Raw genomic sequence first — 25,722 nt, 5'->3', positions numbered from 1 at the left:
TGCCAGCCCCGTGTCGCTTGGAGCAGGAAGCAGCAGTGGGATGGAGCAGGATGGATCCCATTCCCGGATCCCATTCCCAGACCCCATTCCAGATCCCATTTTTGCTCCCATTCCAGATCCCATTCCTGCTCCCATTCCAGATCCCATTCCCTGCTCCCATTCCAGATCCCATTCCCAGATCCCATTCCCTGCTCCCATTCCAGATCCCATTCCCTGCTCCCATTCCAGATCCCATTCCTGCTCCCATTCCAGATCCCATTCCAGCTCCCATTCCAGATCCCATTCCAGATCCCATTCCCTGCTCCCATTCCAGATCCCATTCCCGGATCCCATTCCCTGCTCCCATTCCAGATCCCATTCCAGATCCCATTCCCTGCTCCCATTCCAGATCCCATTCCCAGCTCCCGCTGTGACTCCAGCCCAGCTGCAGGGAGGGGACAGCTGGCAGCTGGCAGCAGCCGGGGTGTCCCCACCCAGCCCTGAGGAGGAGGAGGAGGAGGCTGAGCGGGATCCTGGGATGTCCCGGCCTCGATTCCCACCCAGCCCATGGAAAATGCGGCTCATGGCCGGGAGCCGCGGGGACACACGTGGGGACACACGTGGGGACACACGTGGGGGACACAGGGGGACACGGGAGGGTCCCCACGGATCCCAAACGCCACAGGCGCTCCTCCAGCCTCTCCTCCCACCCCAAAGCTGCGTGATCCCGCTTTGGCAGGCACGAGCACATTGTTCTGTGACCTGGGCTTTGGATTTCCACCGGGATTTCCCCCCTTCTCTAACGACATCCCGATATTGTCTCTCCTTCCCGCTCCCAGCTGGAAAGCTTCGAATCCCCCCCTTGCAGCACTAAAAATATCCCACGGATTGTCCCAGCCGGGGCTCAGCCATCCCATGGATCCAGGGCTGAGCCCCCATCCCATGGATCCAGGGCTGAGCCCCCATCCCATGGATCCAGGAGTGAACTCTCATCCCATGGATCCAGGGCTGAGCCCCCATCCCATGGATCCAGGGCTGAGCCCCCATCCCATGGATCCAGGGGTGAACTCTCATCCCATGGATCCAGGGGTGAACCCTCATCCCATGGATCCAGGGGTGAATCCTCATCCCATGGATCCAGGGCTGAACTCTCATCCCACAGCTCCAGGAAAACCCTCGGAGCTGGAATCGGGGTCTCTCTGCCCCCTGCACCCCTCAGTGCCAGGGAAGGCTCCACTGCTGTGCCAAGGCACCCCCAGTGCCACCAGCCTCGCTGATGAGGGGACCCCAAAGGCCAGCCCAGCCCGTGAGGGCAGAGGTGACATCCTGAGGGGTCCCAGAGGTGACCCCAGGTGTCACTGCCACCGCTCCATGTTTTCCTTGGAGAATCCCCAGACCAGGGTGGGCCCATCTCCCCACCCCTGGGTGCATCCCCCACCCCCTTTGGGGACGTGCTGTCCCCGTCCCTTGCCCCAAGTGCCACCAACAGCTGCAGGTGTCACTCGGCCACCTCGCCAGCTTCACCTCTGAGCTTCACAGCTCCCCTCCCACCCCAACTCCATAAAGGATTTAACAGAACAGCTGGAGCGGCAGCTGGGCCATGGGGAGGAGCTCCTCACCCCACCCCACCCCACACCCCACACGTGCTCCAGCCTCCCAGGGGATCGGGGTTACACCTCAGGGAACCCCCGGGAAGACATTTCCCCTCCTTCTTCCTCCTCTTCCACCCCAAATGACCATTTCACCACACACCAGGAGCCGCCTCCATGACGGACACCGAGCGTGATGGGACCAACCGAGCCCAGCTGCTGGAGACACCACCCTCGGGTGTCACCTTCACGTGGCTCCATCCCAGAGGTGACAACCCCAGACCACGGCATGGCCACTGCAGCCACCACCCTTGGATGTGACCTTTGTGTGGCTCCATCCCAGAGGTGACAACCCCAGACCATGAGACAGCCCATGGAGACACCATCTTCGAGTGTCACCTTCATGTGTCCCCATCCCAGAAGTGACAACCCCAGACCACATGACAGCCATTGGAGCCACCACCATTGACATGGCTCCGTCCTGGTGGTGACAACTCCAGAGGTGACAACCCCAGACCATGGAAGCCACCACCCTTGGACATCACCTTCACATGGTTCCATCCTGGAGATGACAACCCCAGAGGTGACAACCCCAGACCATGGGAGCCACCACCCTTGGACATCACCTTCACATGGCTCCGTCCTGGTGGTGACAACCCTAGAAGTGACAACCCCAGAGGTGACAACCCCAGCCCATGGAAGCCACCACCCTTGGACATCACCTTCACGTGTTTCCATCCTGGAGATGACAACCCCAGACCATGGGAGCCACCACCCTTGGACATCACCTTCACATGGCTCTGTCCTGGAGGAGACAACCCCAGAGGTGACAACCCCAGAGGTGACAACCCCAGCCCACGGCAGGGCCACTCACCTTCGACCGGCGACGTCTTCAACCTCTTGCAGACGTTCTGGACGCCACCATAGGAGTCGTTGAGCCGGGCCACGGCCTCGGCGCTCCTCAGCTCCATGAGGTTCCTGAGCTCCACCATGGAGCACCCAAAGTCCCCCTCATGGTTGCCCTCGGCCACCGAGTTCCCGGGGTGGTGGTCAGCCACGTTGTTCGTCATCTTGTCACAGTGACGGTGCCGCCGGCGCGGCGCTCCTGGGGCGGCCTCGCTCGCGGCTCCGGCGGCTCCGGTGGGGGATGCTCCGTGCGGCCCCTTTCCCTGGGGGCTTCCCGGGGGGAACGGGCGGCTCTATCCGAGCCCAAGTTGTCGGGATGAAGGTGTAAACAGGATGTGCATGTTACCGCGGAGGCGACCTTAGCAACGCCCGGCGTGCAGCTCCTGCAGCGGGAGGAGGAGGAGGAGGAGGAGGAGGAGGAGGAGGGGGGCTCCCTGGATACCACAGCAACTGGAGCTGCGAAAACAACCGTGGGAAACAAAAATATCCGCGTTAGCAGCGCTTGGGAACCAGCGAGGCGCCCCGTGGGGTGGGAGAGGGGAGCGGTGCTACCCCCAAGGCGGGGATTTTTAGGGAGAACGCGGCGGAGACGCGGTTTGGGCAAAAAAATTCCTGGGTGAGAAGTTGAGCTCGGAGTGCGGAGCGGGGAAAAGCGGCAGCTGCGGGGCCGGGCAGGAAAGGAGCCCAGGTGGTTCTTCACTTTCAGCCCAGACAAACCCTGCCCCTGATTTTGGGTTAAAAATACCCTTCGGCAGTGGGAAACAGCTGCTTCCTCCCCTGGGTGGGACGTGGGGCTGGAGCATCGCTCCCCGCCCTGCCGGCAGGTAGGGAAGGATCCCAGTATCCCAAAATCCCAATATCCTGATATCCCAATGTCCTGATATCCCAATATCCCGATATCCCAGTGTCCCAAAATCCTAATATACCAATATCCCCAAATTCCAATATCCTGATATCCCAGTGTCCCAATATCCTGATATCCCAAAATCCCAATATCCCGATATCCCAGTGTCCCAATATCCCAAATCCTGATATCCCAATGTCCCAAAATCCCAATATACCAATGTCCCAAAAATCCCAATATCCCGATATCCCAATGTCCCAAAATCCCAATATCCCAATGTCCCAAAATCCCAATATCCTGATATCCCAATATCCCAATGTCCCAAAATCCTAATATCCCAATATCACAATGTCCAAAAATCCCAATATCCCGATATCTCAATGTCCCAATATCCCAAATCCTGATACCCCAATATCCCAAAATCCCAATATCCATGGGAAAGGGACTGCAGCACCCCAACATCCACCAGGAGATGCCACAGGAACCACGAAGGGGAAGAGAAAAGTGGCAGAGAAGCCACCAAAAGCTGGGAATTTCTCAGAAATCGAGGTTTTTTCCATCAATGACCGGCGCGGAGGTGACGCCCTGAGCGCTCTCCGTGTCCCTAAACGCTGCCACCCAGGCCACAACCCACCCAGCGAGGACAGGACAGCCCCAAAAACGCTTCAACCAATCCAGGCAGGGACCACGAGCACCCCACAGCTCCCCCATTCCTCAGGGATTCGGGGGCTGGGATTCCCTGCTGGCATTTCAGAGTTCTAGGGACAAACAGGGACACGCAGGGAACAGCACAGGCCAGAGGGCTTTTTGTCAGCCAGGGTTAGCTGCGTTCCCGAGCTCCAGGGAAGCTGCCGGCGCTCCAGAGGCAAAAAGGCTGCGAGGGGAGGCTCTCATGGAGAGAAAATAAAATTTTTCCGAGGGCAAAAGAAATAAAGAACAGGGGAACGGCTGCTCCGGCAGCACCCGCCTGAGATGGGGTTCAGGGGTGGCAGAGCAGGCTGGGGAAGGACAGGGAAGGACAGGAGGGAGGGGGGATGTCCACTGCTGATCCCAGGACATCACCTTCACATGGCTCTGTCCTGGAGGTGACAAACCCAGAGGTGACAACCCCAGAGGTGCTCACCAGCCCTCACACAGCCCTCAGAAAGGCACCAAATCAGCACGGGGGTGTCCCAAATCACCCTGATCCCATCACCAGGGGTGTCCCAAATCACCCCGATCCCATCACCAGGGGTGTCCCAAATCACCCCGATCCCATCACCAGGGGTGTCCCAAATCACCCCGATCCCATCACCAGGGGTGTCCCAAATCACCCCGATCCCATCACCAGGGGTGTCCCAAATCACCCCGATCCCATCACCAGGGGTGTCCCAAATCACCCCAACCTCAGCCCCAGCCACGGGGACTTTTCAATCTTTGGGTGACTGAACCCCAAGGAACCCCAAGGAACCCCAAGGAACCCCAGCTCTCCCTGCCTGGCCCTCGGGAGCAGCTCCTTATCCCGCCAGCAGCACCCCCAGGACAGCTCCCGGCATTATCAGGGCACCACAGGCACCAACTGAACCTCAGGGACAGCAGTGACACCGACAGAATGTCCCCACCTCGTCAGAATGCCCCCACCTCGTCAGAATGTCCCCACCTCGGGAGGGAGCTGTGGCCCAGCTGCAGGGATGGGACACTGGGATGGGGACACAGGGATGGGACACAGGGATGGGGACACTGGGATGGGACACAGGGATGGGGACACAGGGATGGGGACACTGGGATGGGGACACTGGGATGGGACACAGGGATGGGGACACAGGGATGGGGACACTGGGATGGGGACACAGGGATGGGACACAGGGATGGGGACACCAGGAGGGGACACAGGGATGGGGACACTGCAGCTCCCACCCTCAGGCCAGAGCGCTGCTGCTGCCCCATCCAGCAGGGATCCCTGGCTCCCGCATCCCTGCCCGTTCCCAGCCCGTTATCCCACGGCTCCTCGTGGAGCTGAGCTCATCCATCCCTGCACGGCAGCAGCTCCCAGCAGCGGGAAGCAGGAGGTGGCAGGCCCAATTAAGCAGGCTCCTGCTGATTAAGAGAAAAAACCATAATTCCCCCACCCCACCACGCTCATTTCCTCCTCTTTCATAGCAACCGGCGCTGTCTGAGGAGAGCTCAGAGGTTAAGAGGGAGACAGTTAATTAGAACTGTATCGGCCTAGCCCTTAATTACCCCTGACCCAGCTCAGGGGGCAGCGATCAGCACCATCCCTGCGTCCCACTGTGAGATTCCAGCCTGGAACTGGCTCCATCCTCGGGGGAAAGGAGGGATCAGCATCATCCCCGTGTCCCACCTGTAATTCCAGCCTGGGACCGAGGTGTGGGATGGCTCCTGTCCGCCCTGAGCATCCTTTTGGGATCACAGCCCCATTCCCATCCCTGCCCCTTCCCACCAGCACAGGCTCCCTGGCCGAGCTGGGAAGGATCCACCCGGACCAGAGCCATGGCTCTGAGGAGCTCCCAGTGGCTTCACCCCGGGAATTCATTCCCAGAGCCCCCAGGAACGAGGAGAGGAAGGAGTTCTCCCCGAGGGAAGCAAACAGCCCAGGCGGGAGAGGAGCAGGGAGCTGAGCTCCCCGTGCTGTGTCACCAGCTGTGTCACCTCCCTGAGCTGGCCCAGGAGCCGGGGATCCATCCCTGGACCCTCGAGGGGAGGCTGGTGCAGGCTCCAGGCAGGAGGAGCTGGCGAGGAGCAGCGGAGCCGCCGCGGTGCTGCAGCTGAACCTGCCCGGAATAATAAACGGCAGCACGGCACCTCCGTCCTGCCAGGGACGGTGCCCGTGGCCACCAGCCCAGCGTCCCCCGTGCCCAGCCCGGCCTCAGCCCCCGCTGGATTTAACCTGGGAGGCGGAAAAGCGATGCAGAGAAATCAGTCAGCTGGAGACGCTGCAAGTGACAACTTCAGCCACGCCGTGGGTGGCCCTGGTGCCACGCTGGTGGCACCGCCGGTGGCACCGGGGGCCTGGCACGTGCTGGGCTCCTGGGCAAGGACAGGGATCCTCCTGCCTCAGGACATCGGATCAGACCCAGGAGCGCTGCTCTGTCCTCCCACGGATGATCGGAGATGGAGCAACGCCTGCCCGAGCTCAGGAGGATTTTCCATCGACCCACGAAGGAGGATGAAATCCACGCCCCAGCTCAGCTCCTCCAGCTGGGACATCTCCCACCAGCAGGCCAAGGAAAAGCATCACCAGCCACCACATTCCCTGCCCAGAGCCACAAATCCCAGCTTGGATCAGGTGGATCGAGGTGGAACCACCTTCCCCAAGCACCTGGACCCCAGCCCCAAACTCTGCCCCTCTCGGCAGCTCCCACCGGGGTCCATCTCCTCTCCCACTTTGGGAATGGGGTGTTGGGAACACTTGGCTGCCGGAGGTTGCCATGGCAAACTCAATGTAAAGCTCTCAGGCGTGCTGTTGGTATTGCCAAGTGGGGAGGAAGGGAAAAAAAAATTAAAAAATAAAAAAATCAAAAAATCAACTCCCCCAGAATTACCCTTCCTAGGCTCGGGCTGGAGATTTTTCTCCTTGGGAATCCGAAGCTGCATCTGCAGCGGGATGAGAGAAGCTGCACGGCCAGAGCCGCTCTCCAGATGGACAAACGGACTCCAAGAGCCAATTAAAGCAGAAAAAATTGGGTTTGGGGCACCTTTCCTGCCCTGCCGGCTGGGAACTGTCCCTGGAGAGGCCGCACCGCTCCCCCTCCCCAGCACACGGACCCCGCTCGCTGCTGGGAGAGGCGCTGAAAACCCCCTGGAATGGCCGAATCCAGGGAAAAAAACCACCGGGAGAGCCCCAAGCCCGCGGCTGAGGAGGGGGACGAGACCCCCCCGCAGCCCCCCGGAGCGGGGGGAATTCCCTTTCCCAGCGGGAATGTGGCACCAGGGCTGCGCGTCCCAACGGGCGACAGGGAGGGGACAGAGGGGACAGAGGGGACACAGCCGGGGCTGAGCCGGCTCCGCGTCCCACGGCGGCCACGTGGAGCACGCGGTGGCCAGCCCGCGGTGACAGCGGCTCTTTTGGGGGGGATTTTAGGGGATTTTATGGGGTCCCCGCCCCACGGAGCCGCCGCGGGCAGCGCTGGGGGGGCCCCGCAGCCCTTGGGGGGCCCCGCAGCCCTTGGGGGGCCCCTCCCGTGCACACTCACCAAATCGCAATGTGCAGATGGCAGCGGCTCCCGCTCCTGCCTGTTCCCAGCAACACCCCTGGCAAGGGAAGCCTTCCCTCCTTAACCCCTCCGCCGCCGGGCCGCCCGCAGGGGACACCGCCGCGCTCTGTCCCCTCCCGCCGCTCACAGCCACCAACCTCCCGCTCAGGGCCGCCTCGCAGGCTCAGGGGACATCCCGCCGGGGATTGTCACCCTCGGGGTGAAGAGCTGCCAGGGGAGGAGGGACGGGATGGCAGAAGGTGACGGTGGCGGAACCTTCATCCCGGAGAGGCCAAGGGGACAAAGGCGGGACAGCCCTCCTGACCCTCGGGGAGCGTGTGGCAGCACCCGCAGGGCTCAGGAGGGTCTGTCCTGTCCCCGTGGGGTTCAGGGGGATCCGTCCCGTCCCCGCTGTCCCCTCACCCCGCTGCAGGTGCCGAAAGCAGAAGCGGTGGCAGCCGGGGACAGCCACCTGTGGCACCCGCGGGACGCTCCGCAGCATCCGCTTCCTCCGCGGGGACAGCGACACCGCCCTGCCACGGGGGTCAGCCCCGCCACACCCTGGGGACACAGCACGGCCAGCCCCCGCCACGGGGGACACAGCACAGCCAGCCCCCGCCACGGGGGACACAGCACAGCCAGACCCCGCCACACCCTGGGGACACAGCACGGCCAGCCCCCGCCACGGGGGACACAGCACAGCCAGCCCCCGCCACGGGGGACACAGCACAGCCAGCCCCCGCCACGGGGGACACAGCACGGCCAGCCCCCGCCACGGGGGACACAGCACGGCCAGACCCCGCCACGGGGGACACAGCACGGCCAGCCCCCGCCACGGGGGACACAGCACGGCCAGCCCCCGCCACGGGGGACACAGCACGGCCAGCCCCCCGCATTCCCCCGGGGGCCGGGGGGGAAGCGGGTCCTGCAGGGCTGGGGGGAATACACGCGGTGTTTTCCCTGGAAAAGGAGCGGGGAAAGGCGCAGGAGGCGCTGGGGCCTCACGGAGCGCTGTGCCAGGGAAACCGAGTCACCGGGCGAGTCACCAGCCGAGTGACACAGCGGGTGACAAAGCAGCCACGGCTCAGCCCAGGGCGCAGGGCTGGCGCCGCCGCCCGGGAATTCCTGCGGGAATTCTCTGTAGGGATGCGGAGCCTGAGGCTGCTCCTCGCCAGCCCCCGCGGGCACGGCAGGGCACGGCAGGGCAGGGCACGGCAGGGCACGGCAGGGTCCCCTCGTCCCGCATCCCCACCAGCGACAATTCCCGATCCCCACGAGGGACAATTCCCAATCCCACCAGCGACAATTCCCGATCCCACCAGTGACAATTCCCGATCCCACCAGGGACAATTCCCGATCCCCACGAGGGACAATTCCCGATCCCACCAGCGACAATTCCCGATTCCCACGAGGGACAATTCCTGATCCCACCAGCGACAATTCCCGATTCCCACGAGGGACAATTCCCAATCCCACCAGGGACAATTCCCGATTCCCACCAGCGACAATTCCCGATCCCACCAGGGACAATTCCCGACTCCCACCAGCGACAATTCCCGACTCCCCCGCACCTCCCCGTCCGCCACATGGGGCTGGGGACAAGGGAGGGGACACGCCACAAGCCACCGGTTACCGCAGGCTCCGGGAGCCGCTGGCCCCGCCGTGTCACAGCAGCGCCGATGTCACCGTCCCCCACGCTGGCAATTCCCGGGGCCAGCAGCGCGGCCACGGCGCTGCCACGTGCAGGGCGCCACGCTGGGGGCCTGTCCCCAACGCGGCTGTCACCCCCTCAGGTGACACCACGGGTGGGGAGGCCAGCAGGGCATTGTCCCACCCCTGGCTGTGTCACACCATCCTCCTCCTCCTCCTCCTCCTCTCCTTCCTCCTGCCAGGCCGTGGGACTGAGAGGAGGGATGGCGGCAGGGCCAAGGTCACAGGGAAAGCACAAGGAGAAGGCGGGAGGAGGTGACATTCCCCAAAACGAATGTCCCTGCCACCACCCTGCAGGGCACTCACGTGGCTGCCACCACCCCGCTCATTCCAGCTGCCCTGGCTCCCATTTTGCTCCTATTTTGCCTCCTGCTAATTGACGTTGGAAAACTGCTGGGTTTTGGCGTGCCCAAGCCAGCAATTAACTCCTGCAAAGGGCAGGGAAGAGGCTGGAGGCGAACACCGGGCACGGCCAGCGCTGCCATCCAGGACGGGGCTCCCCAAACCCCCAAAACCTTCAACTCTGCTCCCCCAAACCCACAGCCCTGAGCCCCAAACCCCAGAGCTCTGATCCTGCTGCCACCGGGGGCTGTGACAAGCCCGGCTCCTGCTGTCCAGGCCTCCAAAAGTGTCGCATCCATGTGCCAAAGCCACCGGGGCAGCTGCCAGGGCCGCGGTGCCGGGGGTCAGGAATCTGCCCTCGCCCCCCGGCCGGGGCTTCCCCGCTCCTCAGGGTGCAGCAGCCCAGGAATTCCAGGGGGGGTGGAAGGAAAAGAAAAGCAGGGAGCCTCCAGGCGAGCTGTCAGGGGGAATGTTTCCATCTAAGGCCTTGGTATTTCTCCGGCGGCGCCTGCACTAAATCAGCGCAGCTCCTCTCATTATTCTCGGAGCTTTACAAGGTAGCACGGCCGCTGCAGGAATGCGGGAGGATGAGGAGCAAACCCGGCCTCTCCTGCAGCGGCAAACACCTGCTGGCCTCACCCTCTGCAGGGCCACGGCGTCCCCTGCGTGTCCCCTCTGCCACCTGGTCCCCGGGGAGGTGACAGTGGCGCTGCCGGCTTGGGAGGGTTGTCCTGGATGGCAGCAGCAGGTTTTGTCCACTCCTTCTCCATCCCACTTGGCAGCGGGAAATGGGTTCTTCCCAGCCTGGGAGCAGCGGGAAGCCGGCACGGGGTGATCTGGCAGCGGCTGGCACACTGTGGGTGACCCTTTCCTCCTCCTGTCCCTTCCCTCGGGGTGAATCTGCTGTCCAGGGCAGCAGCTCCCACCCCGCTGCCCCCAGCGCCTCTCCTCCCTCCTCCAGACCCATCCTAGGCTTGGCTTAGCGCTGATGCACAGCCCAGAGCCCGTCCAAAGCCGAGCTCTGGGATTTGGGCAGCTCGGAATTGCGGAGGATGAGAACAGGGCAGCAAAGCAGGCCCTGGGGCGGCTCTGGCAGGGTGGCAGGGTGGCCAGGATGGACACGGAGCAGTGGCCACATCCCAGCCCTGGAGCCTCCCAGCACACCTGGCCGGGAGGGAGGGGACACCGGGAATCCTGGCAGGGTGGGGATCCCGTTCCCAACACTTGGATGCTGTCCCAGGAGGGCGCAGGGAGCAGTGTCCGAGCTGGCCTGGCCACAGGAGAGGCCACAGGGATCCAAGGCTGGGATGGTGCCGAGGGCAGCACGGGAGGAGCCCGGAGCTCTCTGCTCCAGAGCCCCGGGCACAGCCACAGCCAGGATTTGGGATTTTTTGGGTTCCAGGCCATGCCAGGATTTTGGCAGGAGCTGGGGCAGAGCCTGGTATATCCCATCCCATGGATGCTCCGGCATTCCCGGCTCTCCCGTGGGATGGGGCGGTTTTGGTGTCCAGCTCACCCCACACACACCCCATCCCACCATCCCCGACTCCCCCCCTCCGGAAAGCGCAGGAATGTTAAACTCGGCTCAAAATTAAGCCAAACCCAGCAGGCAAAGCCCGACCCAGAGCACGGGGCCGTCCGAGAGGCAAAACAGCGCTCGGGGGACGGGAGAGCCACCGGGCAGGACGAGCAGCCACAGGCACGGTATTTTTAGCAGGATTACACAGGGACAGGGGATTCCTACCCCGAAGATCCCTGGGGGATGAAAATAGGTCCCGTCACTTCCTCCAGCAGCAGCCGGGAGAAGCATCTGCTCCTCCGGGAAAGGCAGGAGGAGGAGAGGGGGAGCCCGCGGGTTTTGGGGTGCTCGGGACACCCTGGGGGCTCACCTTGTCACCGGAGCCGCTTCCTCTTCCCTGCTCCGTGGAGAATCCCGCGGAAAAAAAATAAGAAACAAACCCCAAAGCGGCGGCAACCCCTCCCAAAAATCCCCCTGTGGAGCACGGCGGGGGAAACTGAGGCAGCAGAGGCGGAGCTGGGACGGCAGAGGGAAACTGGGGCTGCTCGGAGAGAGGGGGGAATCTCTAAAAATCCTAATTTTAATCCTAAAACCGGGATTCCAGAGCGGGATCGGATGCGGGGGGGTGGCGGCAGCAGCCCTAGGGACACGGGGACAAAGGGTTGGGGACAGCAGTGTCCCCCTCCTGCCAGCGATGGGGGTCCCTGCTCCGGGAATCCCCCTCTGGATCACATCCCTGCCCAGCTCCTGCCGTCCCGCCTAGCTCCGATCCCTCTCCCCACTCTCCTCCAGCCCAAAATCCATATTTTTTCCCCCCCTCCCCTCCAAAAACCCCGAGCCTAGCGGGGGGATCCTCTAAACGAAAGAGACGGGAGAAAGGTAAAAAAAAAACAAAACCAAAAAAATCCCAAAAAACCCGAAAATCCAAGGGCTGCCAGCGCTTTTCGCTGCCGCAAAGGGTTAAAAAAAATAAAGTCGGGAAAAGCGATAGGAAAAACACACGCGGCTCCCAGGGAAGAGCGCGCCGGCTGCTCCCGTTTCCCTTCCCAACATGCTCCGCTCCTGGGAAAGTGTGGGCTGTTTTCCATATATAACTGCGAAACTGTTCCATGCAGTAAGAAGTCTAATTAAAGGGAGCCAGGCGAGCAGAAAGGCGGTATTTATCCCGGAGAAAAGAAAACCCACCCCTCCATCCCCGTCCCCCCCAAATCCCGACCCTCGCCCGGGAAGGGGAAAGATATCAAATAAATAATTTATATGTTAAAAAAAAATTAAAGTGTCCCGTGGTGGCGTGGTGGAGATGGCGAAAAAATGAAAAATAAAAAGAAAAAGGGGGGGGGGGGGAAAAATAAAATCCAGGCGAATCGGAGGTTGGAAAATATGGAGAAATAGGAGGGGAGAGGCAGATGGGGCAGGGGAGGGGCAGGGCAGGGAGGAGGGAATGCTCCTGTGAGCCGGGATATGAGGCAGGATGGGGTGGGAGGGGGCACAGCCACCCCCCAGGAGCCTCCCGAGGTCCTCCTTCCCCATCCCCCCGAGGTGGGAGAAGCGAGGATCTGAGAAAACAGCGGGAATGAGCTTGGAAAATAAATAGGAAAGCGAATTTACGCGGCCGGGAAGGAGCTCGGGGGAGGTTGGGAAATGCCTGGAGGCACCGTGAGGGGTCCGGGGTGGGTGGGAGAGGCTGGGAAGGGGCACCCACCCACTCAGGGGGTGACCCCCAGGCTGTCACCCCACCCCGACACCCAGCTGAACCCCACCCGTGTTCTGGGGGACCTCTCCCCGCGTCCAGAGGGATGGAAAAAAACCTTGGAAAAAGCCTGGATCTGCTTTTCAGAGGCGCTTTGTTGGAGCTGTGCTCCCCACCAGCGCCAGGCACTGCCGTAATCCAGAGCAGGCACCGCATTCCCGGTTACCGGGGCCTGTCCCGGGGGGATCAGAGCAATTAAAAACCGTTAGCGTGCTTTAATTAAACGCTGATTATATTTAAGAGTCGCCGAGCTGGGGAGAGGCTCCGTCACCATCGCGGGCATTGCTTCCCGCTGGATGGGGAAGCTCCCTAAAATTGGATTTTGTCCTGCTGCTGCCCTGATCTGGAGCCTTGGAGTTTGGGTTGTCATTCCTGGTTCTGCCATTCCCGGTTCTGTCATTCCTGGTTCTGTCATTCCCGGTTCTGTCATTCCTGGTTCTGTCATTCCTGGTTCTGTCATTCCCGGTTCTGTCATTCCCGGTTCTGTCATTCCTGGCTCCGTCATTCCCGGTTCTGTCATTCCTGGTTCTGTCATTCCTGGTTCTGTCATTCCTGGCTCCGTCATTCCCAGCTTCGTCATTCCTGGTTCTGTCATTCCTGGTTCTGTCATTCCCAGCTCCGTCATTCCCGGTTCTGTCATTCCCAGCTCTCATTCCCAGTTCCATCATTCCCGGCTCCGTCATTCCCAGCCCCACCTCCGCACCCCCGTCCTGCACAGTCCTGAGCTGCCATCCTGTTTATTCCGCATCCATCCCCGCGTGTTCCCTGCTCCCGGCACCCCAGAACGTCCCAGTTACACCAGTGACCCCCTCAAACTGGGATATCCCTTCCCAGTCACACCAGTGACCCCCTCAAACTGGGCTATCCCTTCCCAGTCACACCAGTGACCCCCTCAAACTGGGGTATCCCTTCCCAGTCACACCAGTGACCCCCTCAATCTGGGATATCCCTTCCCAGAGCATCCCAGTCACACCAGTGACCCCCTCAAACTGGGGTATCCCTTCCCAGTCACACCAGTGACCCCCTCAAACTGGGATATCCCTTCCCAGTCACACCAGTGACCCCCTCAAACTGGGATATCCCTTCCCAGTCACACCAGTGACCCCCTCAAACTGGGATATCCCCTCCCTTGGAGCTGCTGGCACAGCTCCCACCTCCCCCATCCCTGCAGGGAGGGATTTGGGGCCTTCCAGCCCCTCGAGCTCAGCCCCAAAACCGATAAAACGGCCCCAAAACAGATAAACGTGCCACAAATCCCAGCTCACCCCCCCAAAACCCACCCAAAACGAGTCCCAGAATGGGACACAACCCCAGAGCGGTTTGGGATGAAGGAGACCCTAAAGCTCATCCCATTCCATGGGCAGGGAACACCTCCCACTATCCCAGGGTGCTCCAAGCCCCGTCCTCAGACACAACGGGGACAAGGACACGGCGCTGCCGGGGGGGGACACCCCAAAGGACGCCCCCCAAACCCCGCAGGCCTCCGGGCGAGGGGGACACGGGGTCAGCCGAGGTGACAGCGGGGACCGGGCGCTGTGTCCCGGCCGGAGCTGCCGGAGGCTCCGGCCCTGCTCCAGGTGGGTCCCTAAGCAGCAGCAGCGCTAATCCCGGGATAATTGCGGATTTGGCAGCGATACGGCCCCGATTATCGCGAAAATCCGGGGGTTTGGGGCGCTGCTGGCACCGAGCGGGGCCAGGGGAGAGAGGGATCCGTGGGATACAGAGAGAGATCCTGGGAATACAGCAAGGGATCCCTGGAATACAGAGAGGGATCCCTGGAATACAGCAAGGGATCCCGGGAATACATCAAGGGATCCGCAGGATACAGAGAGGGATCCCTGGAATACAGTGAGAGATCCTGGGAATACAGGGAGGGATCCTGGGAATACAGAGAAAGATCCTGGGAATACAGAGAGAGATCCCTGGAATACAGTGAGGGATCTATGGGAACACAGTGAGGGATCCCAGGAATACAGAAAGGGATCCCAGGAATACAGTGAGAGATCCTGGGAATACAGTGAGAGATCCTGGGAATACAGTGAGGGATCCACGGGATACAGCAAGGGATCCCGGGAATTCAGGGAGGGATCCAGGTGATACAGCAAGGGATCTGTGGGAATTCCCTAAGGGATCCCAGAAATAGAGCGAGGGATCTGTGGGAACGCAGTGAAGAATCCTAGGAATACAGTGAGAGATCCTGGGAATACAGGGAAGGATCCCTGGAATACAGAGAGGGATCCCAGGAATACAGTGAGGAATCCACAAGAACACAGTGAGGAATCCTGGGAATACAAGGAAGGATCCTGGGAATGCAGTGAGGGATCCCTGGAATACAATGAGGGATCTGCAGGAATACTGTGAGGGATCCCAGGAACACAGTGAGGGATCCCTGGAATACAGTGAGGGATCCCAGGAATACAATGAGGGATCTGCAGGAATACCAGAGGGATCCCGGGAACACAGTGAGGGATCCCCGGACACCGGAGCCCAGCACACCCACAGCCCGTGGTGCCGATTCCCGCTCCCCATCCCAATGGAAAAATGCCAAACCCACAGCCAGGATTCCCCCTCCAGCCCAGCTGTGCCCAAGCCCAGATTGGACTGGGGTCGTCCAGCACTGTCTGGGATCCCCCAGAACTGTCTGGGATCCCCAGAAGTGTTTGGGATCCCCCAGAACTGTCTGGGATCCCCAGCACTGTTTGGGATCCCCCAGCAGTATTTGGGATCCCCCAGAACTGTTTGGGATCCCCAGAACAGTTTGGGATCCCCAGAACTGTTTGGGATCCCCCAGCATTGTTTGGGATCCCCAGAACAGTTTGGGATCCCCAAGCACTGTTTGGGATCCCCAGATGTGTTTGGGATCCCCAAGCACTGTTTGGGATCTCCCAGAACATTTTGGGATCCCCAGAACTGTCTGAGATCCCCAGATGTGTTTGGGATCCCCAGATGTGTTTGGGATCCCCAAGCACTGTTTGGGATCCCCAGAACAGTTTGGGATCCCCAGAACAGTTTGGGATCCCCAGATGTGTTTGGGATCTCCCAGAACAGTTTGGGATCCCCAGAACTGTCTGAGATCCCCAGAACAGTTTGGGATCCCCCAGCTCCACCTTGGCTGCTCCCACACTCGAGGGGAGGCAGGTCCCGGGTGAAGAGGCTGAGATTTGGGGGAATCCCTCTGCTCCCTGCTGCCTTTTCCTGGATCCCTTCCCAGCGCCCGTGTCCAGAGGCTGATCCCGAGAGGGGACGGATCCCAGCGAGCTCCCGGGACACCCCGAGGCCGGGCTCAGCAGGAAGGGAGGCTCCCTCATTGTCCTTTCCAGAGGGAAAAGGGACAATCCCGTGCCTGGAAGCGCCAGGAAACGCCAGGAAACACTTCCAGGCTCCGGTGTCCGCGCCGTGCCCGCCCTCGGGGCCCGTCCCCCGCGGCGCTGCAGCATCTTCCCGGGATTCCATGCACTTCACGTCCGACTGCAGGAGCCGGGGATGCCCGGGCTGCTGACCCGCTCGGAAACGCCCGGCTGCTGCGGGAGGGAGGCAGCGAGCGGGGAAAAGCCCATCCTGCAGCCGGGATGCTCCAGCGGCGCCCGCTGAGGCACGGAGCGCATCCAGGGATGGGGAGAGGTGGGAAAACGGCGCCGAGAAGGGAAGGGGGGGGAACGGGAAGGGATGAAAAGGCAGCGGGGTCAGGAGGCGGCACGACGGAATGCGGCGATGGGTACGGAGCTGGAGCACGGCGTGGATGGATTTTGGGCCCGTGGGATCGGCCGTGCCCATCCTGGAGAATCCATGGATAGCAGGACAGCCCCCGCTGGATGAGCCTCCCCCAAAACAGGGAGCAGCAGCATCTCAGCAACCCGCCCGTGGTTCCAGCCTTCCCCACCTCCTCTGGGAGCCCCAACCAGCACCCAGCACTCTGCCATAAATCCAGAATGCCCCTGAGGTGAGGATCCCATGGATTTAACACCTCCCAGGGGCACAGCACACCCGGGGGATGCCAGAGCAGGTAGCGGGATGAGGTTTTCCAGCTGGATTTCACCACGGAGATGCGAGCAGGGCTCGGCTGTTTGCTTTCTCCTTCCCCCAGGAAATCTCCCGCTGGCTCGGGAAACACCCTCGGGAGCAGCTCTGCGGGGAGGAGACACTTCCCAGCCACAGCTTTGCTCCTTCCCTTAGTTTTTTCGGCCAGTCCAGCTGGGGTCAGATTGGAGAGCAATCCGCCACTTGGGAAATAACACCACTCCAAGGCCTCCTCCCTCAAAGAAACCTCAAAAGACAGCATTTAAGGCGAGCTTAATTTGGACAACTAAAAATAGCCAGCACCAGTCACACTGGAAAATGCAGGATGTGGAGCTTCAGCCTCTCCCAGCCCCAGCCTGCAGGCGGGGGTTTGTGGCCCCCAGCCCCACGGATTTATGCCCAGGGATGAGCACAGCCCTGCTCCCACAAGGAATCCACCAGAATCCTCCCAGAGCCCGTCCCAGAGCCCTGCCCGGCTGCTCCGGTGGAAAAGTGGGGACCCAAACCTTTCCCGGGCGGGATGTGGTGACTCAGAGCCACGTCTGCAGAGGGACACCCAGGAAAGATCCCAGCCACGCTTCCCAGCTTCTCCCGAGTTTCTGATCCCGGCTCCCCGCAGCTGATTCAGCCCGGGCTGAGGGCAGCCAGGCCTGTGCCATCGGGATAAATCCCGGCTGGCATTCCAGCTTTCCCGCTGCTCCAGAGGCTGTCACCCGCACTGTCACCCTCTCCCAGCCTCGCTCCGGCCATCCCGGGGCTCCTCCAGCGCCAGCCTGGCATTCCCAGCTGCCGGCACGGCCACAAATCCAGCCTGCCCTCATTTCCCCGCGCTGCCCCTCCTTGCACCGAGCTCTCCCTCCTTGCGCTAATCCCTGCCGGCTCCAGAGGCAGGAGGAATAATGTTTAACTCAGGTTCACGCCCGAGCACGGGCTCCCTCCCAGCCCAGGTCAGCCCCAGGCGTGTCCCCATCACCGAGGCCATGCCGGATCCTCGCTGCTGGCCCGGCCACGTGCCCGGCTCCGGCAGGAAGCCCCTCTGGAAGCGGGGAGCTCCGGGCAGCGGGCTGCAGCGATCCGTCACGCCCGGGACCGGGACGCTGCAGCCGGGCTGAGCTGTGCAGGTACCGGGGGAACCCCGCAGCTCGGAGCCGCCCCATCTCCCCCAGGCTCATCCCAAAATCCGGGGGCTGAGACTCGGCGAGGATGGGAGGGGACGCTGCCGGAGCCGTGTCCTGGCTCATCCCTGGGCTGCCTGAGGAACGGCAGGAGCGGGACAGCCGCGTTCCCGGCGGATCCCGGGATGTGCCCCCAGCAGCGCGGGGTTATTTCTGAGAAGGTGGGGAGGGAGGCGAGGAGAAGCCTCTGGAAAGGCTGGAGCCCCAGAGAGGCGAGGCATCGACATTCCCAAGCAGGAACAAAAGGCGAGAAAGCAGCGAAAAGCCGAGGGCATTCCAGGGGCCACGGGCACCTCCCGGCTGAGCGAGGGGTGGCGAAGGGACACTAAAGCTCCAGCTGCTGCAGCAGGGTCCTTAATTAGCATCTCGAGAAACGGCGCCGAAAATCAGACACCTTCTGCCCGAAATCCGAGCCCGGGACCTGAAAATCCGATCGCCGACCCCGATGCTCAAAGAGCAAAGGTCACTTCCAACCCCACACAGACCCTTCCCCGCCGTCCCCCCCGCTGCCCGCATTCACCCCCTGCCCACAGCAGCCCCCCCAGACCGAGCAGAGGCAGCACGGTGAGGGCCAGCGGCTTATTTTTAGCCTGGAGAAGGCAGGAGCCGGGAGCAGCCATCCCGACTCTTGCCCTTGGCATGGGACGCGCCGCTGCTCCCCCCGCGCCCCGCCGCCCCCCGGCCCCGCAGCGCCGCGTCCCCCCCGGGCCGGCAGCGCCTGCCCTGGCACGGCTCCTCCACGGGGAGGAGGAGGAGGAGGAGGATGCTGGGCTCAGCCCTGGAGCCGGCCCCGCGGCACAAGGAGCGGGATTATTCGCAGCTCCTCGAGGGAGCGAGGCAGGGCTGACCTTTGCAGACAAAGAGGAGATGTCGGGAATCGCTGCTGGGACCCTTCCCTTGGCGGCGGGATGAGCGGGGGGCCAGCCCCACGCCGCGGGGGGATCGGCTGCGGGGAGCCGGCCAAGGCCACGGAGAGCCAAGCGCGCTGGGATCCCAGCCTGGGAAAAGGAGGGATCGGATTCCTCCTGCCCGGCCCCGCCGGACAAACTCTTCCGGGTGGGGACTCCTACGCGCCGCGCTCTGCCCGGGCACGGCCCCGCTGCTCCTTCCCGCAGCCCCGGCGGCGGCAGAACGCCGGGATCCGCCTGGCAATGGGAAAATCGGGACCCATCCTGGCCCCCGGCGCCCCGCTCGGCTCAGCCCAGCTGCCGACTCATCCCTGCCGTGGAAGCGTGGAAGGAAAAGTTTCCCCGTCAGCACAAAACGCGGACACTTGGCCGAAGCTTCCCCTTGGCTGCTGCTGCCCTGGCCGGGAGCTCCCCACGCTGGGGACACGCCAGGGCCCGGCCACGGGTGGCCGCAGTGGGCGGGAGTGGCAGGGGACAGGCCTGGTCCCTGCAGTGTGGCACTGGGGTGGCACTGGGGTGGCACTGGGGTGGCCCGGTCCCTGCAGTGTGGCACTGGGGTGGCACTGGAATGCCCCAGTCCCCACACTGTGGCACTCGGGTGGCACTGGGATGGCACTGAGGTGGCCCGGTCCCACAGTGTGGCACTGGGGTGGCACTGAGGTGGCCTGGTCCCCGCAGTGTGGCACTGGGGTGGCACTGGGGTGGCACTGGGATGGCACTGGGATGTCCCAGTCCCCGCAGTGTAGCACTGGGGTGGCACTGGGGTGGCCCTGGGGTGGCCTGGTCCCCACAGTGTGGCACTGGGGTGGCACTGGGATGCCCCAGTCCCCGCAGTGTGGCACTGGGGTGGCACTGGGATGGCACTGGGATGTCCCAGTCCCCACAGTGTGGCACTGGGGTGGCACTGGGATGTCCCAGTCCCCGCAGTGTGGCACTGGGGTGGCACTGAGGTGGCCTGGTCCCCACAGTGTGGCCCTGGGGTGGCCCTGGGGCTCCCCAGTCCCCACAGTGTGGCACTGGGGTGGCCCCAGGGCTGTCACAGCCCCTGGTGCCGCAGGGAAAGGAGGGATTCCCGAGGCCAGGAGCTGTCCCGTTGGCACTGGGTGACGGGATGATCCATCCCACCTCCCTTCCCTGGCTCCCAAGCTGTGGGATTTGGGCAGAGGGCTCCTGTGGCACAGCTGTGTGTCCCCTGCCCGGCCTGCACCCTCCTGGTCCATATTTAGGTCCCCATTTAGGACCTGACCCCAGGAAGCTGCCTGGGAACACCCCACCAGGGTCCCCATGTCCCTCACCAGCAGCCTGGGCCACGGTGGCCTGGCCACCCTGGCGGGAGCAGCCCCGAAAGGGAACCCCACAACCCCAATTCCTGATTCCAGGGGCTCTGCTGTGCCATCAGCTTCCCACGCTCAGACCTGAGACCCCTCCCTGAAGCTCACAAAAACGCAGGAGGACTCTGAACTCAGCTGTTACTCACAGAGAGCTCTCCCAGGATTTAAGGTGTTTAATTAGCGGTTTGAAAGAGTCACCAGCCAGGTGGGTGACACCCCAGCGGGTGTCATGAGCTCCACAGGGCTCCAGCTTCCCTCCTGCCCCGACCCAGCCTTACCCTGTGTCTTTTTTCCCTTTTCCTAATGATCCAGCAGAGGGGCAGGGTTTATAAGTCCATGGAAACTCTATTATCCCCGTGCATTAAAGCCAAAAGCAACTAATTAAAACATCAAAGTCGCAGGGTTCATTAGCTCGGCCTCGGCGCTGGGAGGAGGTGATTGGGATGGTGACACAGAGATTGTGGCTGTCACTGCTCCCAGGGACCCCAGGGCTGGCCCTGCACCCCAAAACACATTCCCTGTCCCGGTGTCACTGGGAAAACCCCTGGAAAACCACTGGGCTGGGCAGGATCCTGCCACCTTTGCCTGCAGCAGTGTGGAGAGGAGGGAGGTTGGGGACAGCTCTGCCACCCTCTGCCGTCAAAGCTCCGTCCCCCAGGAGCTTCTCCAGCCCCATGGGATCCCCATTCCCACCCAGCACAATGAGGGGGACAGGGATGGGATCAAATTCCCAGCTGGCCCCCACTGATTCATCTCCTCCTCTGCACACCAGATCCCCTCCGGTGTGCCAGAGCAGCCGTTCCTTACCGGGAATGCTGCGGGCATCCAGCAGCATCCCTGGATCCGGGAGATCCCAGCAAGCCACGGGAGAGGGGGAGCAGCAGGGGAAAGCGGCACGGCTCGTGCTGCAGTGGCCACTTCCCACCTGAGGGCCTGCATCCACTGCCAGGGTCACACCGGGCACTGGGCACACCGGGCATTGGTCACATCTGGCTCTGGTCACACCGGGCACTGGGCACACCAGGCATTGGTCACACCGGGCACTGGGCACACCGGGCATTGGTCACACCAGGCACTGGTCACACCGGACACTGGTCACACCGAGCACTGGTCACACCGAGCACTGGTCACACCGAGCACTGGTCACTCCCACTGCCATGGTCACACCGGGCACTGGTCACACTGGGGACTGGTCACACCGGGCACTGGTCACACCGAGCACTGGTCACACTGAGCACTGGTCACCTCCCCTTCTAAGGGCTGCATCCCATTTCCACGGCCACACCGAGCATCGGTCATTTCCCATCGCCATGGAGCATGGCTCACTTCCCATCCCGGGATCTGCACCCAGTGCCGTGCCCACACTGACCCCTGGTCACTCCCCAAGGACCTGCACCCAGTGCCGTGCTCACACTGACCCCTGGTCACTCCCCAAGGACCTGCACCCAGTGCCGTGCTCACACTGACCCCTGGTCACTCCCCAAGGACCTGCACCCATTTCCACGGCCACTCCGAGCCTCCCTGCCGGGGCTCCCCGTCCCTGCCCAGCCTCTCCCGGACCCAGCGGGGTCCCCGGGCTCTCACCCCGGCTTTTCCTCCGTCTCCTCTCCCAGCACGGCGCAGCCGTGCCCGGCGGGGAGGAGCCGTGGGCGAGGAGGAAGCCGGAGCTGCCAGCCCTTCCCCGGGCCCTGCTCGGGGAGCGGCAGCAGCGGCCGGCGGGCGGCGGCCGCGAGTCCCCCCCAGCGCAGGGATTGGGGTCCCCAAATCCCCGCAGGCTCCAACCCGCGCTGCTGGAACGGGAGCGTGTGGCCACTGCGGGAAAACTCCGCTCGTGGCCTAGCAGGGAGGAGAAACAGGAAAAGGGGAAAGAAATAAACCCCAAACCGCAACCCCAGAGAGGAGCAGGGAACGCGCGAAGGAGCCGGGAAGGGGCAGGGAAGGAGCGGGGGGCAGGAGGGGAAGGAGCCGGGTTCGTCTCGCAGGGCTTGGGGACAAGGGGAAACTCCGGGCTCGGCTCCACCCCGGCGCTTTCGACTGCTGAACAATAGTGGAGAGGAGCAGCCGTCCCTCCCTGCTCTTACTCATCCTGCACAAGGACCGGTGCCACCCTTGGGCTGCCCCCGCCCTGCCCGGCCTCTGCCCGGGGGCTCGGGCACGGCGGCTCCCGGCTCCGGAGGCGCAAGGCTCGGGTGACAGCGACAGATCCCCCGGGAAGAGATGCGGACCCACGGCACGCGAGCGGCGAGCCGGCAGCGCAGGGAATTCCCTCCGTCATCATCGCCAGCGGAAAAAAAAAATAAAAAAAAAGGGGGAAAAAAATAATAATAAAAAAATAATTAAATGAACCAACACCCAACAACAGCCTGAGCCCTCTCAAAGCTCTCTACCTGCAGCGCTCGCAGCACTTCCCAGCGTTTTTCCAGCCGGGGAGGGAGCAGGGAAGGAGCCGGGGGTCGGACGGGGAGCGGCCGGGGTGGGACGGGGCCGGAGCCGGCGGGGAATGCGCGGAGCGAGGGCAGGAACGGGGAAGCGCTGCCTCCTGCCTGCCCCGGGCGCTCCCCAGCTCCACCTGCAGCATCCCGGCACCGGCACCGGCACCGACACCGGCACCGACACCGGCACCGGCACCGGCACCGGCACCGGCACCGGCCCCGGCACCGGCACCGGCACCGGCACCGGCACCGGCACCGGCACCGGCCCCGCACCCCGGGCACTGCCACGGCCGGGGGCGGTCGCGGATCTCAGAGGCCTCCAAGCCCACCCGGCGCCCACCATCGAGGGAGGGTCCTTCCTCCACCCCCCAGATCCGAGGGGCACCTGCAGCCCCCCTGAACCCGCGGGTGGGGCTCCGGGGGGGTCACCCGAGGGAGCAGCCGGGGAGAGGAGCCCGGGGCCGGGGAGGGATCCCCGGGGCGCGGCGGGGTGGGGCTGGCGGAGCGCGGGGGCGTCAGCCTCTCTCGCTCATGATTTAATAATTTAGGTGCGTTTCAGTGCTCAGGGAAGCGAAAGATTGAGGGCAGTGTCTGGAGCCCGGCAGCGGTGCAGCCCCTGCCTCGTCCCCGCAGCACAGGGGGTTTGGGGTGGGGGGCTCAGCTCGGGGTCCCCCGGCCCCAGGACGGCTCTGGGTGCCCCTTGGCGAGCTCCGAGCACTCACCTCCACCCCAGCTCGCTGCCCTCGGCTCCTGCCCGTCCACCCACGTCCAGGGCCGCCGCTCCACGGCCACGGGCAGAAACTGGCTGCACTGGTTTGCGCTTCGCAACGCAAACCCCCACCCAAGCTCAGGTCTCCAGAGATAAGAGCACAATAACCTATTGTCCCTCCTCCCCTCCCAACATCTCCACTCGCCTCTGGCCGGGCAGAGAGCGACCACCCAGCTCCGCACAGCCCCCGGAGCTGCCCCCGACCCACCGAGCCAGGCCAGGGATGCTGGGAGGCTCCAGAGCCGGGGCCGGGATGCAGGGAGAGCGCTGAGGGCAGAGGCGGGAGGAGGCGGACGAGGCCAGAGCCTGGCCGGGCTTCCAATAGATTTCCTGATTTATTTTTTAATTTATTTTCCGCCTCCCCACTCCTGTTTTCTCCGCCGTGCCCAGCTGGATTGGTGCAGGCAGGAGGGGGACGTGCCCAGCCGTGGCGTGGGCATCCCCCACGCACCTCCCCAGCGCATCCCACCCTCCCCACGCGCCCCCCACCCGAGTCTCCCCGCTCCAGGCAGGAGCAGCCCCCCGGGTGGGGAAAAACCACCCCAAACCCACCCACGCAGCACCTTCCCCGCTCTGTCCTTGGGCTGCCGCAAGCCCCCCTCCCTTTCCCCCGCCTCTTCCTTCCTCCATCATCCTCATCCTCCTCCTCCTCCCCGCAATGCCACAACTCGCTGCCTCCCAAAAAAAAATCCAGCACCACGCGCGGCCGGGAGCCCCGCGTCCCCCGCCGCCCCAAGGGCGGGCAACAAGTTGTAGGATCCGAGCGGAGCGTGTCCCCCCCGCCCCAAATACCGGGGGGGCTGCCGGGCTTTGCCCCCCACGAGCTGTTTGGGGGCTGCACCCCCCGCAGCCGCCCACGCCCCGGAGCGGCCGGACCGCGGTCACCCCATCACCCCCCGCCTCTCCCACGCGGGATTGGGGTCTGGGGGGGTCCCACGCTGAGCCCCCACCCCTCCCCCCATGATTTAGGAACCCACGCCAAGCCCACCCCTCCCAAACCCACCTGCTGCACCGGGACGGAGCGGGTGAAATCCCGGCTGCCCGCGCCCCACCCGCCCCGGCAGAGCGCTGCCAGCGATGCTCCCACCCAGCCGCGCCCCCCGCCCCTACAAACAACCCCCTCGCCGGCCGCCCCACGCCGCTCCCGCCTGTCCCCAGCGCGTCCCCCGGCACCTCAAACCCCCCGCGGGACCCCCCGTACCCCGCTGCCGGGGTCCCCCCGCGCACTCACCGGCTCCGGTCCCACCGGCTGGCGGCGGAGCCCCCGCGACTGGCCATGGGATGGAGGGGCAGCGGTCCCGGAGCTAACGGGAGAAAATGCTTGTCATGGCAACCCCCGTGCCGTGCGGGGCCGTGCGGGGCCGGGCCGGCGAGGGAGGGGACGGCGGGCAGGGAGGGGGAGGGCTCGTCCCAGCCCGCCGGGGGAGGGGCTCCCTTAAGGTGGCTGCACGCCCCGACGGCTGCTTAAGGGGGACGGCGAAAGGAACGGGGTGAACGGCCCAGCGCGGGGGGACAGCGGCGTGGGGAGCCCCAAAACAGGGCGGGAGACCACGGGCAGAGTGGGGGTGCACGCCTAGGACACCCCCGGGGCAGAGTGGGGACACCCCCGGACAATGTGGGGACACCCCTGGACAATGTGGGGACACCCCTGGACAATGTGGGGACACCCCCGGGAAGAGTGGGGACACCTTCGGACAATGTGGGGACACCCCTGGACAATGTGGGGACACCCCTTGGCAATGTGGGGACACCCTCGGGAAGAGTGGGGCCACCCCCGGTCAATGTGAGGACACCCGCGGTAAATGTGGGGACACCCCTGGACAATGTGGGGACACCCTCGGGAAGAGTGGGGACACCCTCGGACAATGTTGGGACACCCGCGGACAATGTGGGGACACCCCTGGACAATGTGGGGACACCCCTGGACAATGTGGGGACACCCTCGGACAATGTTGGGACACCCCCGGATAATGTGGGGACACCCCCGGTCAATGTGGGGACCCCTGGGCAGGATGGGGACACACTTGACAGAAGTGTGGGCGCACCCCCGGAAATTTTGGGGACCCCCCAGGACAAGAGAATGTGCTCACCCCAAACGGTGGGAGGACCCCACGGGCAGAGTGGGGCGTGCGACCCCAAATAAAGTGGGGGCACCCCCGGACAATGTGGGGACACACCCGGGAAGAGTGGGGACACCCTCGGGAAGAGTGGGGACACCCCCGGGCAATGTGGGGACACCCCCGGACAATGTGGGGACA

The 25,722-nt window shown here is 63.5% G+C and overlaps 1 protein-coding gene across 16 annotated transcripts in view; it reads right to left on the bottom strand.

Annotated features, from left to right (window-relative positions):
* Positions 1-24,865, bottom strand: part of ATP2B4 (ATPase plasma membrane Ca2+ transporting 4) — a 51,699-nt gene extending 26,834 nt beyond the window's left edge. For 2 of the 16 annotated variants that reach the window (XM_086862031.1, XM_086862036.1), the window contains exons 1-2: positions 24,696-24,847; positions 2,443-2,930 (exon numbers count right to left, since the gene is read on the bottom strand). In XM_086862031.1, the coding sequence (XP_086718157.1) occupies positions 2,443-2,638 (196 nt within the window). In that variant the 5' untranslated portion in view covers positions 2,639-2,930; positions 24,696-24,847. Of the gene's footprint in view, positions 1-2,442; positions 2,931-7,511; positions 8,049-9,144; positions 9,414-11,452; positions 12,218-18,872; positions 19,107-23,672; positions 23,788-24,695 lie in introns of those variants that run through there. The other 14 variants (XM_086862035.1, XM_086862028.1, XM_086862021.1 and 11 more) reach the window with 13 other exon arrangements.
* Positions 24,866-25,722: the final 857 nt, after the last annotated feature.

This window comes from Cyanistes caeruleus, chromosome 24 (assembly GCF_971803275.1).
Source record: "Cyanistes caeruleus chromosome 24, bCyaCae1.hap1.1, whole genome shotgun sequence".
Lineage (NCBI taxonomy): Eukaryota > Metazoa > Chordata > Aves > Passeriformes > Paridae > Cyanistes > Cyanistes caeruleus.
This window is presented reverse-complemented; position numbering and strand designations above follow the sequence as displayed.